The sequence below is a fragment of the Apteryx mantelli genome, chromosome 8 (assembly GCF_036417845.1).
Source record: "Apteryx mantelli isolate bAptMan1 chromosome 8, bAptMan1.hap1, whole genome shotgun sequence".
Lineage (NCBI taxonomy): Eukaryota > Metazoa > Chordata > Aves > Apterygiformes > Apterygidae > Apteryx > Apteryx mantelli.
Genome location: NC_089985.1, coordinates 36,518,516 through 36,533,219, shown reverse-complemented (window position 1 = coordinate 36,533,219; position 14,704 = coordinate 36,518,516). Strand labels below are relative to the sequence as shown.

The window sequence follows — 14,704 nt, the reverse complement described above, 5'->3', positions numbered from 1 at the left end:
CGCCTGGCACGCATGAATTACAGGGCTGAACTTTTTTTATGTGTGTGTCTCCTCCTCCTTTTGCTCTGGTTTGTTGCTGCCTCCAGTAACATTTTTCCCCGACTATGGTACCATTGACTCCTGTGATAGTTTAATAGTTTCTGCTGTTTACACAGTTGTCATTTAAATTGCGGTGATTGAAATTTGCATGCAAGGTTGGTAGGCGCCAGGGTGTACCGTGGTACCCTAAAGGTAATTTGTATTCTAATGGCTAGAGTCGTCTTGGTAACCCTTAGGTGACTGGAAACCATTTGGGGAGGGGAGGTTTAATCCCAGTATTGCTCGGTGGTCCCGATGCTGACGGTGGCAGGCTGTATGGTGCTTGGTAGTTATGAGACCTTTTAATTTTACCTTGTGTGGTAACAGACTTAAAGATGACTTACAAAAAAAATTCCCATTGAAGAGTTAAAATTGCAACATGGGTTAATGGTCTTGGTGTGGGGGGACCCAGCAAGTTACTGAAGCCTGATGGAGGCTGTAAGCTAGCTTTTACTAACTCACCTTTTGAACAGAACGAGAAGGTATTACTGAGTTATTTGCTAAAAGGTGCCTGGCATCTCATTCTGGCTGCCCAGGATAGAAAGCGTTGGTGCTTTATCACCTGGGAGGACCAATACAGAATGGGCACTGCTGGAAAAGCAAGAAAACATAACAATACCGTCATCTTGGAGGCATTTTCATGGTCATTGATCTCCTATAGCTCCATTCATGGCTGTTCTTAGGAAAATTGCAGTGACAAAGACTTAATCAGGAGCTAGATATTGATACAAACTGCTGTGTTGCTGGGCTTACGGTGAAAAAATATTTTATTGCGCATTTAAAGCTGGACTAAAATAATGCCAATGCACTATAGCAATACCTCATGGTGAAGGAGGCTTTTGGAGCTAACGTGAATTGGAGTAGCTACACCGACCTCGGAGCAGATGAGCCATTTCACACGGGCCGAGGGCATGGTGCAGACAGGTTGGGCGTTTGGGAATTATGGACTAAAATCTGCGGAGCTGCTTCTGCGTCGTGCAAGAAATGCTCACTCTGCTTTTGCTGTTCTTTCCTTTTGTGAATGAACCTTGGGAGAATATGCCCCAAATCCACTTTTGTATAGCTGGAGGAAAGCTGTTAGGCTTTGATAGAGGCTTACTTTCACAGAGGTTTCTCCTTTTTATGACTCACTAATGATGTTTTCTGTAGGTTTTACATAGGAAAGTCAGTGGCCTCAAAAAGAAAAAAAGGTGAGAAATGCATGTGGGGGAAAAAAAAATGGAGCAGTAATCACTGGGAGGATTATATGTGTGGATGTCTTGGGCTTATGGTACTTGATCTTTCAGCAGTGTTCATGTGGGACTCCTTAAGCAGTAAAAAGTTCACGGTTCCATACAACTTTATTTTCCCTTTATTCCCATAAAACACCTTTGGAAATCAGTTCAAAGACCCAGCAGACTTTTTTATGCTTGTCAGTCATACCTTCTAATATATGTTTTAAAATGCTTTCTTCCTACAAAGTCAAGGGAATTGCTGATGAGCGTGACTACTCATTAATGGAGTTTAAAAAAAAACCAAAAAACTTCTGAATATAGAGAAGATCTGTCTGCAGCTGATGCTGCCGTAGCAGTGGCATGGGAATAGCTTATTAAATAAGTTAAACTGTCAGTTCCTCCCTTTGGGTTTGCTTTTGGCTGTGGATCACCCCGTTACTGATGTTTCACTGTGAGCCACTAGCAACTGGCTGCTGCGTAGGAGCGAACGAGATGGCCCATCCACCTAGCCCCCTTATACTTGGCTTAAAAGGTCTTGGTTTTCTAAATGAGGGGAAAACTGTATTCATCAACATCTCCTTGCATAAAGGGGGAGGGTTGTTTGTGTTTAGAGGCAGCAGGCAAACTGGTTTTTCTTTTGTCGTGGCCTTTCTGCACTATCCCCTTGCTGCTCCTCCATATCCAGCGAGAGAATCAAGGTCGCTTTGTTGCCTCCCGTTCATTTCCATGGCAGCAGATTAGGCCGCCGCAGAAACAGGTTGAATGGCATTGCGTGGACCAGCCGTGGGGAAGGAAGCTATAGAATTTGGGAGCAGAGGAGTGCAGGAGCAAGAATGGAGGTTGTCGCTAGGGTTGGCTATATGTAATTGCATAAATTCCATCAGCTGCATCCCATGGTTTCAACCCCTTGCAAGCTCTAAATAATGCATTTTAATTAATGGGTTGCCAGGAGCTTTAAAAAAAAAGATCAGATTGAGCAGCTGTAGAGACTGGAACGTACGTGCAGTTAGACTAACTGGTTGTCCATTTGATTTTAATCAAGTGATTTACAGAGCTGAGAGCTCCTGCCATCCTCACCTCAGCACCCATGGAAGCCCAGGAAGTCCTGAGCAAGGGAGTTGGGCAGAAGTGCTTGAGAATAACAGCAGAGGAGGCTCTGTCTAAAGGCTGGCAGAGGAATTTTGCAATGCTGTTGCCTCGAAGCCATAATAATCATGGAGCTGCCGGTTGTGGATTTCTTTGTGTGATCCTTCTGGTTTGGGCTTTGCGTTTTCTGTGCGTTCGCTGCAGCCGGTAGCGAGTACGTGGTCTTTGGTTCCTGCCGTGGGTTGGCTGAGCCTTAGGGCTGGCGGGTGAGGAGGAGAGCGAGGAGCACTTGCTCTTTGTAAATGCTTAAAATATTTTGGAGGGCTGCGTGCTATAGTAGTGATTGGTACAGCATCTAATAACTCATTTGGCTGAGGAAATCAGTAGCAAAAAGAGACTGCTCAGTGTCAGGGACAGAGGAGATGTGTTTTAAATTCATTTCTGTGCCAGCATCTCCCTGTGCAAGCAGGGTCAAGACTCTTTGTGTGTCTCTGCCTCAGTTTCCCTCTGTGTGCGATGAGGATGATGGTGGCACCCTGAGGGGGACGCAGAGGAGAGAAGGTGTCTGAACGATGGGAAGTGTCGCAGTGAAGACGGGAGCGCGTAGGTACCTCGGAGGGGTGGCTAAAAGGGCACTGCTGGTCCGTGGTGTGGCCCAGATTATCGGCAATCTGCCGACTGCTCGCCCGCGACCTTGCTTCGCAGGACCCCCAGAGTAAGGGGAAACATGCCCACTAGAAATGTTGACACTGGTTCCACCATCTGCTTCTCCTGTATTAACTTTCATGACTAATTGCATGTGTGATGCTGTACCACATGGTAGCTTTGTTCTTCACATCAGAAGACAAAGCCTTTTTGTGTTTGCCGTGGACCTTTGAACCACGCTTGCCTTTCAAGGCCGTGTCAGTGTGACACAGTAGCTGTTGATGTCTTCTTGCCTTGATGATTAGAGAGCCCAGAATAAGTGAACTTGGTCATAGTTGTTAATAGGTTAAAGAATATTGTGGCATACATCATAATTTCCATGTTGTGCCTATTCATTTCACATCCCCAGGGTACTAGTATTTAATATTGCAGCGTACAAAAGGATTTGACAGCGCACGATGATTGGTGAAGAGGGTTGTGCTCAAGCGGAGGAGCCGCATGACCGATGCCTCGCTCTTAACCTGACCACTTCACTTAACGTAACGCCGGAGCCCGTCCGCTCGTGATTCCTGGCAGCACGCTAATAGACGGTTGTTTGGCACCGTTCCGCCGCAACAGACTTGGATCCGAGGATGAACCTGCTGTTCAGTCTGAAACGATGCTGGCTTCGGAGACGGTTTTCAAAATGCTTTTGTGTGCGATCCCTTACAATTCCCAGAGCTCTGATTCAGTGGTCTGAAAAAGCAAGATTCCTGGCAAATGAGTCATCCGGAGTCGCAGATGCAATTCATGTCTTCTTCAGAGAGCAGGTAGCGCAGAGCTGTGGAGAAAGGTACCTTCACAGGTCCGTGGACCAGGAACGCCCACAGACATCAGTGCACTGGAATGTCTAGGCATCGTTAAGAATCAGGGCCTAAAGTTTTTGCCATCTTGGATGTTCCTACTGTGTTGCTGCCCACTTAACTCGATTTGGGTTCCTGTACTATTCCTATTGGCATGGCATAAGAATGCCCTCCAGTAATGTATGTTGTGATATAGCTACTTTTGTCACATGTAATTTTTCTGCCGTGACATACCGATTATTACTTTTGGTTTTCCATTTCTATTTCTGGTGTCTGAAGTGGTTAAAGAATTCAGGACAATGAACGCAAGGTCAGAAAGAGGAACATTTTGATATAATCCTAGAAAACAGTTTTTACTCCAAAATATACCACGACTTTGCTAAAAACGAAACAAACAATAAAACTAAGCAAGCAGCCAGAAATGCTGGACGAAGCCTTTAGAAAAATCCTGAATGATCCCTACTCTGTTCATTGCTATTGACACTTTATTCTTCCGAGATACCTGGAAGGCACTATGAATTTTAATTCTCGCATTTGTAGCCTTCCAGGAAAGTAGACTTCAGTGTTTGTTTTAAAAGTACAGAATATTTCTTATATTTTCCACTTTGCAACTTATTGATTAGAGTAGGGAGAGGAGAGAAGGCGCAAACATTGATTCAGTTTTAAGTAACTGGATCATGTATAGAAGTGTCATAAAATGTGGCCAGCTTCTAATAAAGAAAACAAATGCGGCAGCACCAAAGTAACTGCTTTATTTCCCCTGCAGTTGGCTGCAAAGCAGAACGATCAGGTGTGTTACTACGCCCGTAATTCCCTGGTCAGGAGCATGGAGCAGCATTGCATTTCCCCACTGGCCACCCACACAAAGTTGGGCACAAGACCAGTAATATTTTCTCAGTTATTGCAAATCTGTTACTCTTCTCTTGTCATCTCTCCTTGTTTCCTGCAAACAGAGGGATCATTTTGCTACTGAGAGGATTGAGTCTTTGAGTGGATTTGTCAGGTTGTTGATCCTGACTCTTGAAGAGCCTTTGCTTATTTTTTCTTGGACTGTTACGGATTGTGAGATTTGAATCCTGCTGGGTTTTCAATGTGTCATTTGATCTGGATTATTTATGTTACGGGTCTGAGCTATTAAAAATGAACACGTGTTTTGGGCAATGTATCGTGCTCGTAGAGATGTTATAGACGTGTGTTGTATTGCACTTACAAATGCAGAGCTTGCAGGTGCAAATATCAGATTACTGTTTTTCCAGGCTGTTGTAGTAACAGTATGCAACTTGGGCCTGGGCCAAGTTCTGAAGAACAGCCCTTAGGCAGTATATATTTTTCTTACATCTGTTTTAAAGCTGAGTTGCAGCGCAAGTGACTTTGCCTGTAATCTTTGGGAACCCCAGTGCATAATCTCCCGCTGCTCTGCTTTCCGTGGCAAAGGTAGGTAGCGAAATTGCTGCTCCTTCCCAGCTGCCCCAGCCCAGGTCACCCGAATGACTGGGGTTGCAAAACACACAAGCAGCTCTGGGAGGGCAAACGCTAGCATGGATGTGGCAAATGCACGGGTTGAAGATTGCCAGAAAATGCCTTGCGCAGATTTTAAGAGAGCGTATCATGGCAATGTGGGACAAGGCAGACAGTGAGGGCACCGGGCCAACTCCTTGACTCTTGCAAACCATCCGACCGGCAAATGGTAATTTTGGGGGCGGCAGCTGGCCTGCACCGTGGGAGCATGGCTGGGGGTCCGCAGCAAGTGCGAGTCTGCACAGCGTTTGGGACTCTGGATTCTCCTTCCTCTCACAACCTGGAGTTTCAGCAAACTCAGCATGAAATTCAGCTGAAATTTGCTTTGCTGTACTGTCACCTTGCAGGACGGGCGATAAGTTCAGGCACTGAGAAGGCAGTGGTGTGTCCAAGCTGTGCAAGGCTACTGGTGTGACATAGTGTCTCCCCTGCAAACGGCAGTATTATAAGCTTGCAATGCGACAGCAAAACCTGGTAAGAGATATAGGCACTTCAGGCTTTGGGGGTATTCTTTGCCATCCCGTCAACTAATCTTGCAGATTATGTCAGCACCCTGTTGAAAAATGAATGATCCGTTAAAAAAACGAATTGGACAGAAACCTTAAATAATGGCTATTTATATAGGGAGCCCATTGCACTGGTACCCATATGACAAAGGTCTATGCAGGTTTGTAGGTGGGAGCTGAAATTGTTCTGTCAACTTCAATGAACTTTTCTGCTTTTCTGCCCTAATCTAGTTCTTAGCAGAAATAGCCTTCAGTATGTTTTGTCCTCCGGCAGCCTGACTTTTTCCATCAGGGCATTAATTGTTGAACCTCATTCAGAACAAGAGCCATTAATAATTTGAGCGTATCAAGAGTTTTCAAGCACCAGGGATTGCAGGACAGTACCAGCCTCGCTGAAGAAAGTCCGACACTTGTGATCACTCCAGAGTTTCAGAGCCTGGGAAATTTTTCCCAGTTTTCATGTTTCTGTTGGGGAACATTTTCCTAGCTTGGTCTGTGACCACATTTATTAGCGCCTGCTTGAGGCACATAACTCTGACTTAGGGTGAGGATTGTAAAACCTACATTAAAAACAAAGAAGACGCCATAGGATGTCATAACGACGTCTGCGTCCAATTTTGCGCGGAGAGCTCTAAGGCCAAAATTATTCATGGACTTCAGCGACGTTTCGTCGGGGTGGAACGTGGCCCCTGGGGTTTAATTCCCAGAAACAGCGAGACAGAATGGCGTCAAGTGCCTTTTGGGGAACGTGCAAAGGACCTTCATTGTGAAATGACATATATGTAGGCGCCACCCAAGGTCTTGTGTCTCGCAAGAGCGTCTTGCTGCTTGTTAAAACAAAGCAAACCAAAACCCAAACCAGGCAGACAAAGCTGACAATTCTGTGAGTAAAAGTCAGTGCAGATGAGCTTTAGTCAAAGAAATGTTTGGACACAAACTGGTAATTCAGAGCATACCAGATCCCTTGAAGAGATCACGACTGCAGCAATATGGAGCTCTGGAAAGGCGCTCGGCTTCCATGGCAAAGCAAAGCTTGCTCCCTTCTGTAAGGAGGAAATTTTGCCTCGGCCATGAGATACCGCACGGGTAGATGTCGCTGAAAGATGTGGGTCAGGTCCTTGGCTATGCCACAGATTTCCTCCATGGCTTTGGACGCTTGATATCTCTATACACCTGTAACAGAGGAGAAATAATGCAGTTGAAGTTGTCACAAAAGAAAATTGTTGCAAAAATCTATGTTTGTACAGTTTAAAAGATCACTTATGCTTTGCAAGTGGATCTTAAAGCTAAAGGAAGAATTGAGGGAGCAGATGTTGGAGGGGACTCTTGCCCGGAGGAGTGCGGAGCTTGTTCCTCCGAGACGAGGCAGCGCTTGGGCTCTCTGCCAGGGCTGTTCCCAGCTGCGAACCCCCCCTGCAGCCCTTGAGCTCCCGGGAGGGTTGTTCTGGCACGCACAAGTTACATGTTTTATACAGACCTCTGATGCCTTCACAGGGACAAGCCAGGCCACGTGGTCATCTTGCCTTTGGATTCTCTTCTGGGATTGCTAACGAACATTTTAATTTCCGCTTTTATTGCTGGTGAAGCACAGTTTGTAGGTGCAAATGATGCATTCGTTAGACCAACTTGTATATTTGGAAAAAGAGAAACTTTTGAGCATGCAGTCCCTTCTTCAAGTCTGGAACGGAAGCAGCAACCTCAGGACAGGTTGGGAGAAGAAGGCGCAGAGTTTTAACTTGATTACTTTAGTCAGTTAAGCGATGCAGCCAGGTATTTGTTAGTTGATAACGTCACTTTAATTTCATACATGAGAACAAAGCACTGCCTTAGCGTTCTTTGTTTTCCCTAACTTGTTAATTAGGTGCTGCCGTTTTCCTCCCAGATAAACTCACTGTTAAATGTGAGAATTTATTTAAATAGTTCTAAATTGGGGGCTTATATGTATTCCCATTGAAAAGGCACAAAGTTGGATGCCTTTGATACTAGTGAAAATCCCAGGTGACGTCTCTTTTTCTCCTTTTAACTGATTTGATTTAATTGATCCAAGAGGCTAGTTCGGTGTCAGCAGCTGCCCTCTGATGTTTGGGCTGCTGTCGCAAGGTCTTTGAGGACCTTCCCGATTGCCGAATCCTCCTGTCGGAGCGCCGTCCCTCGGGCCTTGTTTCAGGAGCCTGGCTCAGGCAGTCGAGGGGAGAAGTCGCTTTTGAACGCGTTTCATGTGGCGTATCAAAGGGACCGTGGTCCGCGTCGGGGAACCGCCTGTTTGAGGTGATCTGATTCATCTCGCTCCGTCGGCGCAGCTGCCTGCTGAGATGGCGGCGGCGCAAAAGTGGCCAGATTCAGACTGGTTAAGTATTCCCTTTCGTTACTTCAAGGTGTCTTTGGTTGTCTGAAGATGAAAAGGGCCCGACAGTCAGCGGCCGCTAGGATTTCCTGATGGTTCAGCCCTCGGCTCGTATCTGGGGCCATCTCTCAGCCACGAAATGCCGGGTTCGGGTCTTGCCGGCGCCGAGGATTTGGACACCCGGGGCTGGTTGTCCTACCCTCGCCAGAGCCTTCCTCTTCTGCAAAGTCAATGTGACATTACTCTGCAGCAGGGCTTAAGAATAGTCAGGCAGCGAGATGGAGGTTAGGATTTCCAAGTCTCCTTGAAAGCAGTGAGCCGTCCTTTGGGTGCATAACCTGGCCAAAGTATTTGGGATCAAGACCGCGGGGTTGTGGAGGGCTGCGACCCCAACAGACCAGTGGGTGACATCTGACTCTCCTGCTCTGGGAGTTTTCTGCGCTTGGGATTGTCTATAAAGCTTGCAGTGGTCCTAACTTTGGAATTAAAAAATAATTTAAAAAAAACCACATTATTTTCTGGAGCTGCCTGTTTGCTGTCAGTCCGGGCTATCTCCCAGGCGCTGAATAAGGACCCCAGCACCCTCCAGTCTCTTGGGACACGTAGCAGCTTGTTGGGCCAAGGACGTGACTCAGCTCGGGTGAATCCTGCTCCCTGCTGGACGGAATTAATTGAGATCCGTAAGAACTACAGCGTGGCCCGTAATCGTGCGCCTGGAGCTGCCGCTGGCGCCTCTCGGGGCTGAGCGGTGGCGGCAGGGGGTGCTGAGCTCCCGGACCCGTGCGATGTCTCTTTTCTCCTTTTCGCATGGAGTCGGGTCAGCTACTCGGATAAGTCACTGATCAAAGTTGCCACTGAAGTTTCCCGCCGTGAGATGAAACCTGCCTTTCCTTGCCTTAGCGTCCAAGAGTGCTCTTATTAGCCTGCTTTTCTGTTTGAACGTACCACCCAGGGTCTGAACAAAACCCTTAATCTAAAAATTCTGTGTTTTGAGTTATTACTAGGTAAGACTTCATTCTCTTAGGAAAAAAAAGATTTATTAACTGTCCTCTTATGGGCAAGTTGTGATCAGAAGAATAACCTTTATGTGCCTTTACATCACCATGGCTATTAAACAGCTAGAATTTTGCTCGCAAACTGTCAATGACAGAGAAGAAATATGTTCACTGTTCTTCAGCTGGTGCTGGTTTGGGAAAATTAAGAGGAGCAAAAAATTAAAATACTGTAGTGTGACCTATTGCGTAGTATTACAGACGTGCACAGCAGGAAAAAGCAAGAGGCATGAATTGGAGATTAAATCACAGGGGGCTGGTATCTTGTACAGGGTAGGTGTAAAGATGCTCCTGTCCCGTAAAACCTCTAGAGCTGCAGCAAGAAGTAAAATGAAGTCAAGTGAAGCAAGCAAAGTTGTTGTATGTTGTATGTTTTGGGGTATTTTTTGTTCATAGTTGGTTACTTTCAACTGAGACCTTCATTTTACCTCTTGACTTTCTTCACGGGAGCAGAGAAGGGGAAACGACTTCCTTAAACCGAGCTTTCCTTTGGAAAGATGCCCAAACCAGGACTTACCCTCGGGGCTGAGCCCCCGGCAGCGCCCGTCTTAGCCCCTTCCCTGGGCTTCCCGGTGCAGCTGCCCAGCCGCAGGTGCGGGAAAGGAAAAGCAGGTACCAAGGGCAAGCCAAGCAAGGGCCGAAAGAAATCCCGGCTCTTTTGGTGCCACTCTCTGGAGCAGAGGGAGACGAAGCCCGCCGTTCCCGGCGGCGGAGCGGCATGCCCCCAAGCAGCGGGGCCGCTGCGCTCGCTCGCAAGTGACGGGCCGGCAGAGCTGCCCGCGGCCAAGGACACCCATCTCGAGGGAGCGATTGGATTTGCTCGGCTGTTCCGAGAGAGCCCGGTGAAACCGTAACGTGAACCTGCGTGCTCCCCCTTGCCCAAAAGGGATGTGGGGGGGTGTTTATTTTGCATTTTAACGCACCGCTGACAGTTTATGGCGTGAACCTCAATGAATTTTTAATGCAGGATTGGTAGAAGAAAGGTGTGTAACATGGGAGATTAATAGAAAAGGGTTATCTGACTTGAAAAAGAGAAAGGAAGAAAAAAAAAATAAGCGCAGATATTTTAATTAACTGCTCCCTGCCTGTGTTGTGAGCTCGGAGGCACAGCAATTGAGTGCCAGAAGGTGAATCTGCTTGAAAACAAAGTGATACCAGCCTGGTATTATAGGTGAGAAATGAGCTAGTGTTTCAGTCTTCTCTTGGTTTTAATAACCTGGGCTGCTGTTTGCAACACAGAGCAGAGTTTATTTTAATTAGAGCAATCTGTAGAGCTCTGACTCTAGTTTTTTTAGAGAGTAGTAATAATAATAATAAATGAATAATAACAAATAAAATATATTATATAAAACATAATTAATAGCAAAAAGCAGAAACAGTAAAAAATAAGAAATAGTAAAAGTGAATATCACAATCATGGAAAGATTTGGCTCCCCTCTCCCCAATCCTGCTCCTTTGAGAGATTATCGACAGTTTAGATTCAGACAAAGGACCAAACGCGCTTTTATCTGGCTGCTCTACCCGGCGCCGAGCTCAGGCCTTTGGGTGGGAGCTGGCGGGGAGGGCGCCTGGGCCGCTGCCGGTGGGCCGCTGTTGCCCCCGCGCCTCGCGAAGAGGAAGGCCGCGCTGGAGGAGCGCGTTAACACCTTCCAGCTGACGCCCGGCGCTGTGTTTCGCCCCCTTTTTGCGAGTCCCGGCAACCTATTAATTGCGCGGCGTCAGGGGAACAAAGCAATCGGCGGCACCATCTGCTGCAGGCGGGAGCCCGGCCGCCCTCCCTTCTGGCGGCGACCCCGTGCGCGCGTGCGCCCGCTCCCCGCGGCCCAGAAATAACAGCGATCGCGGCGCTGGGTTGACGGGAATAAGGGCGGTTTAATTCGAGGTGGGGAAAGAGTCATGTTGCTGTCCGGATCTCTTGGGAATGGGTCGAAGGAGAGGACTTTTCTTATGCAAAACAAGACATAACGACATTGAGAGAGCTAGTGTGAAACTAAATACGTTCTTAAAAAGTAAGTTATATATGTCTCTAGTATTGTATTGGCCTCTGCTTTTGGGATAAAGACACGCTTGTTTCTTTTGCGGACTTCCCGGCCTTCCCCTAATAGCAGTTATGGACATTTTGTCTAGCCAGCTCCACAGCAAGTGGAGGAGCGTCCCGGTTTTGCTCATCTAGGCACGCCTCATCAGGTCCCACCAGAGTTCTGTACTTCAACTTGCGTTCGATCCATCAGATTAAATCTGCTGCGTCTTGGATAGAGAGATGCAGCCCGCTAGGATTACAAGTCCCTGCGTGCTGTGTTTCGCCTTGCTTTGGTAGTCTTCTGCTGCTGACCCATAGCATCGCAGCTCCATCAGGGACATTTCTGGGCTGTGTCCTGCAGACCTCTGCTGGCCACGGTTGGTCCCTAGGCCATGCATTGCCATTTCTCCAGCACTGCTAACTTAACTGCTGCAGGTGACAGTCTGGTCTCTGTTTGCGGAAGTGACTCATGAGAGCTGGTTCCTCGAGGGTGGGCTTTCTCACCTGAGAGGGGCTGAAGCAGGTCCACTCTGCCCAGTAAACAGTGTGCAGTGTTTTTGGATGATCAGACTGGATTCTTAATATGACTGGTCTCCTGTAAAACTCATGGTCTGTACATTTTCTTTCTGTATTAATTTGTACTCTCTGGTTCTGTAATACTGAAGGGCAATCATCCATTTTATTCAGAAGCCGGCTCACTTAACAAAGGAAGGGGAGTAAATGTGTGTTCGCTTCTTGCAGTATGTCCTGAGAGATTGCACCTGTGCTTAGTGACGTTTTGCAGCATTTTCTTTTTGGATGCCTGTTAAGGGAAGCTGCATGTTTTGTGCATTAGAAAATGAATACTTGATTTCTGACATGTAAATCTCTCCAGAACCTCACACAATCATGCCCTTGTTTTCTGCACGTGACCTACATTTTGCGCAGCTCCCTCTGACAGTCAGGAGCTCATGTAAGAAAAGGAATATCAAAGCAGGGAGGCTGATTTGTTGTGCTTAGTCTTTGAAAACGTTTGCTGGAAGGACTGTTGAGGTGGCCATGATGGGTGCACATTGCTTAGGGTGGAGAACAGTTACCAAGCTCTAAGCTCGCCATGGGGACAGCACTGGAGCAGCTTGCCCAGGGAGGCTGTACAGTCTCCATCCTTGGAGGTTTTTAAGACCAGGCTGGATGAAGCTCTGAGTAATCTGGTCTGACCTCATTGCTGACCTGCTTTGAGCAGGTGGCTGGACTAGATGGCTTCCTGAGGTCCTTTCCAACCTGAGTTTTCCTGTGATCCTATTAGGTTGTGAGCAGCTTTGCGGGGAAGAAACAAATCTTCTCCATGCTACAACTTCCTATATAAATCAACTACCAGCACAGGTAGCGACTGGTTAGTTATAGAGTCTTGCACTTTGAAGATGACTAAAGACACCATTGCAAATAGCAGTGGTCGTTAACCCCATGGAAACTGAGGCTCGGGACTGACTGGGCTGCCTGTGGAGTTAGTATCTCTCTGCTGTAGTAGAAACATGCTGATTTGTGGGCACTGGTTGTGCCGTACCACCAGCACAGAGGAACAGACCAGTTAGTTGCTTGAGTTCATCAGTCTTGCATCTTTTTCAAGCCCTAGATTAATGCCAGCAAAGCAAAGAGCTTGGAGTGGTTGAAATTTAATTAAGTGATTTTTAGTGTTTGGAGGAGTGCTTTGTGACCATCTACTGTAGTGACAGATTTACCCGAGAAGCCATGAATATATTACATAGATAAAAACATTATCACTTAGATTATAGTACTCCAAGGCAGAGACTAGTTTATCTTATGTGCCTGTAAATCATGCAGCATGCTTTCAGCTTCATATACATAGCAACTTTTTGTAGTACAAGCCCTAGATATTTATTTTGATGCAGAACTTCCCTCTTTTTTTGACTGTCCAGAATAAGACATAAAAGAGTGGATTTGTTTTAAATAATGGGGGAGGGTGGGGGGAGAATAAATGTTTTAGAGAGAAGAAACAACCATCTTCAATACCTGTTTGACTCTGTCATGATGTCGAATGTGAAGTGAATTCTCTTGATATGGGCAATTGGGATTGTCCTTTTGTTAGTGGAGTTGGATGCAGTGAAGGTCTTCTGCCCTGTTTGTATTCATATCCTTTTTTTTTTCCTTCTTCTTGCAGCAAAGAAAACTTGTGCTGAGACCGATTTCACTTGTGACAACGGCCACTGCATCCCCGCCAGGTGGAAATGTGATGGTGAAGAAGAATGTCCTGATGGGTCGGATGAATCAGAAGCAGCATGCAGTGAGTACAGAACGTGTGTCTCAGATGGGTTGCCTTATCAAAGCCTAGGCTGTTAGGAAATCAGAGGTGTTTTTCCCACACGTGCAGGATGATCCTTCTGCTTTTGCTTGTATTATAATAGAAATTAAAGACAGAAAAGGTTTATGCCATTCAAATCAAATGGTTTCCAGACTTTCAAATGTATCCCTTTTCCAGACTATGATATAGGCAGCACTATCCAGTCTGTAACAGAATTAAAACCACCTCTAGCTCTGTTACAGATGGGTGCTTATCTGGTTGTAGGGGTCGGTTGTGCTCAGCAGTGGTGCACAGAGGTTCGCGGTTCTTGGTTCTCACTAAGGAGAGCACTCATAAGAGCCAGGAGTGCCAAAGCAGGTGTATGGGTCAGAAGCTATTATGTAGTCCCTTACCCACAAGGTGCACCATTGCTTTCTGGAATATACGTTTACTAGTCTACAGGGCTGCACTGTGAATCATTTAAGGTCTGAATCAAGCACCATGAAATCTGCACACCTGGGATCAGGCCTTTTGGAAAGCTAGATTTGCAGCGTTTTGCATGGTAGCATCTTGAAAGTCCTCATTGCTGCTCGGAGCATTTCTGTCATTATGGTGGAACTTTGCAATGTTAGAGATTGCTCAATGATTTTGTTTATTTATTTATTTGCCTTGCGGAACAAATGAAGAAAAAGGAAAAGTTGCAAGATCAGCAACGTAAAACAGCTAAAGCAGAGAGCGAACATAACAGATGTTCACTGCAAGTAACACCTTTTTAAAACGCATTGATTGAGGAAGTAAAAGGACATGCTTGGTGTTTATTCAGTGCATTTTATCTCCCGCCCCCCCACTCTTTGAGGAAGTGCATCCACTTCCCGTTGTTCTGGAACGGTGAAGGTGTCTGATGTGGAGTTCAAGGGAATCCCAGGAATATTTTAATTAAAACGCTAGCTAACACACTGACTTCTGTATGTGCACTTCCTTAAGTGTGCAGATTTGTTCTTGAATAAATCAAGAACTAATACAAGCCATTCTATTGAATTTCTGGTCATGTACTTCACAGATATATTCCTACGGGTCAGCAGCAGTGCTGGAGGAAGTATTTTATCAGATTTCACCAGAAT

The 14,704-nt window shown here is 46.3% G+C and overlaps 1 protein-coding gene across 1 annotated transcript in view; it reads left to right on the top strand.

Moving 5' to 3' along the window:
- Positions 1-14,704, top strand: part of LRP8 (LDL receptor related protein 8) — a 181,556-nt gene that overhangs the window by 100,352 nt on the left and 66,500 nt on the right. Inside the window, exon 3 of the mRNA XM_067301274.1 lies at positions 13,464-13,586. Coding sequence (XP_067157375.1) covers positions 13,464-13,586 — 123 coding nt within the window. The remainder of the gene's footprint in view (positions 1-13,463; positions 13,587-14,704) is intronic.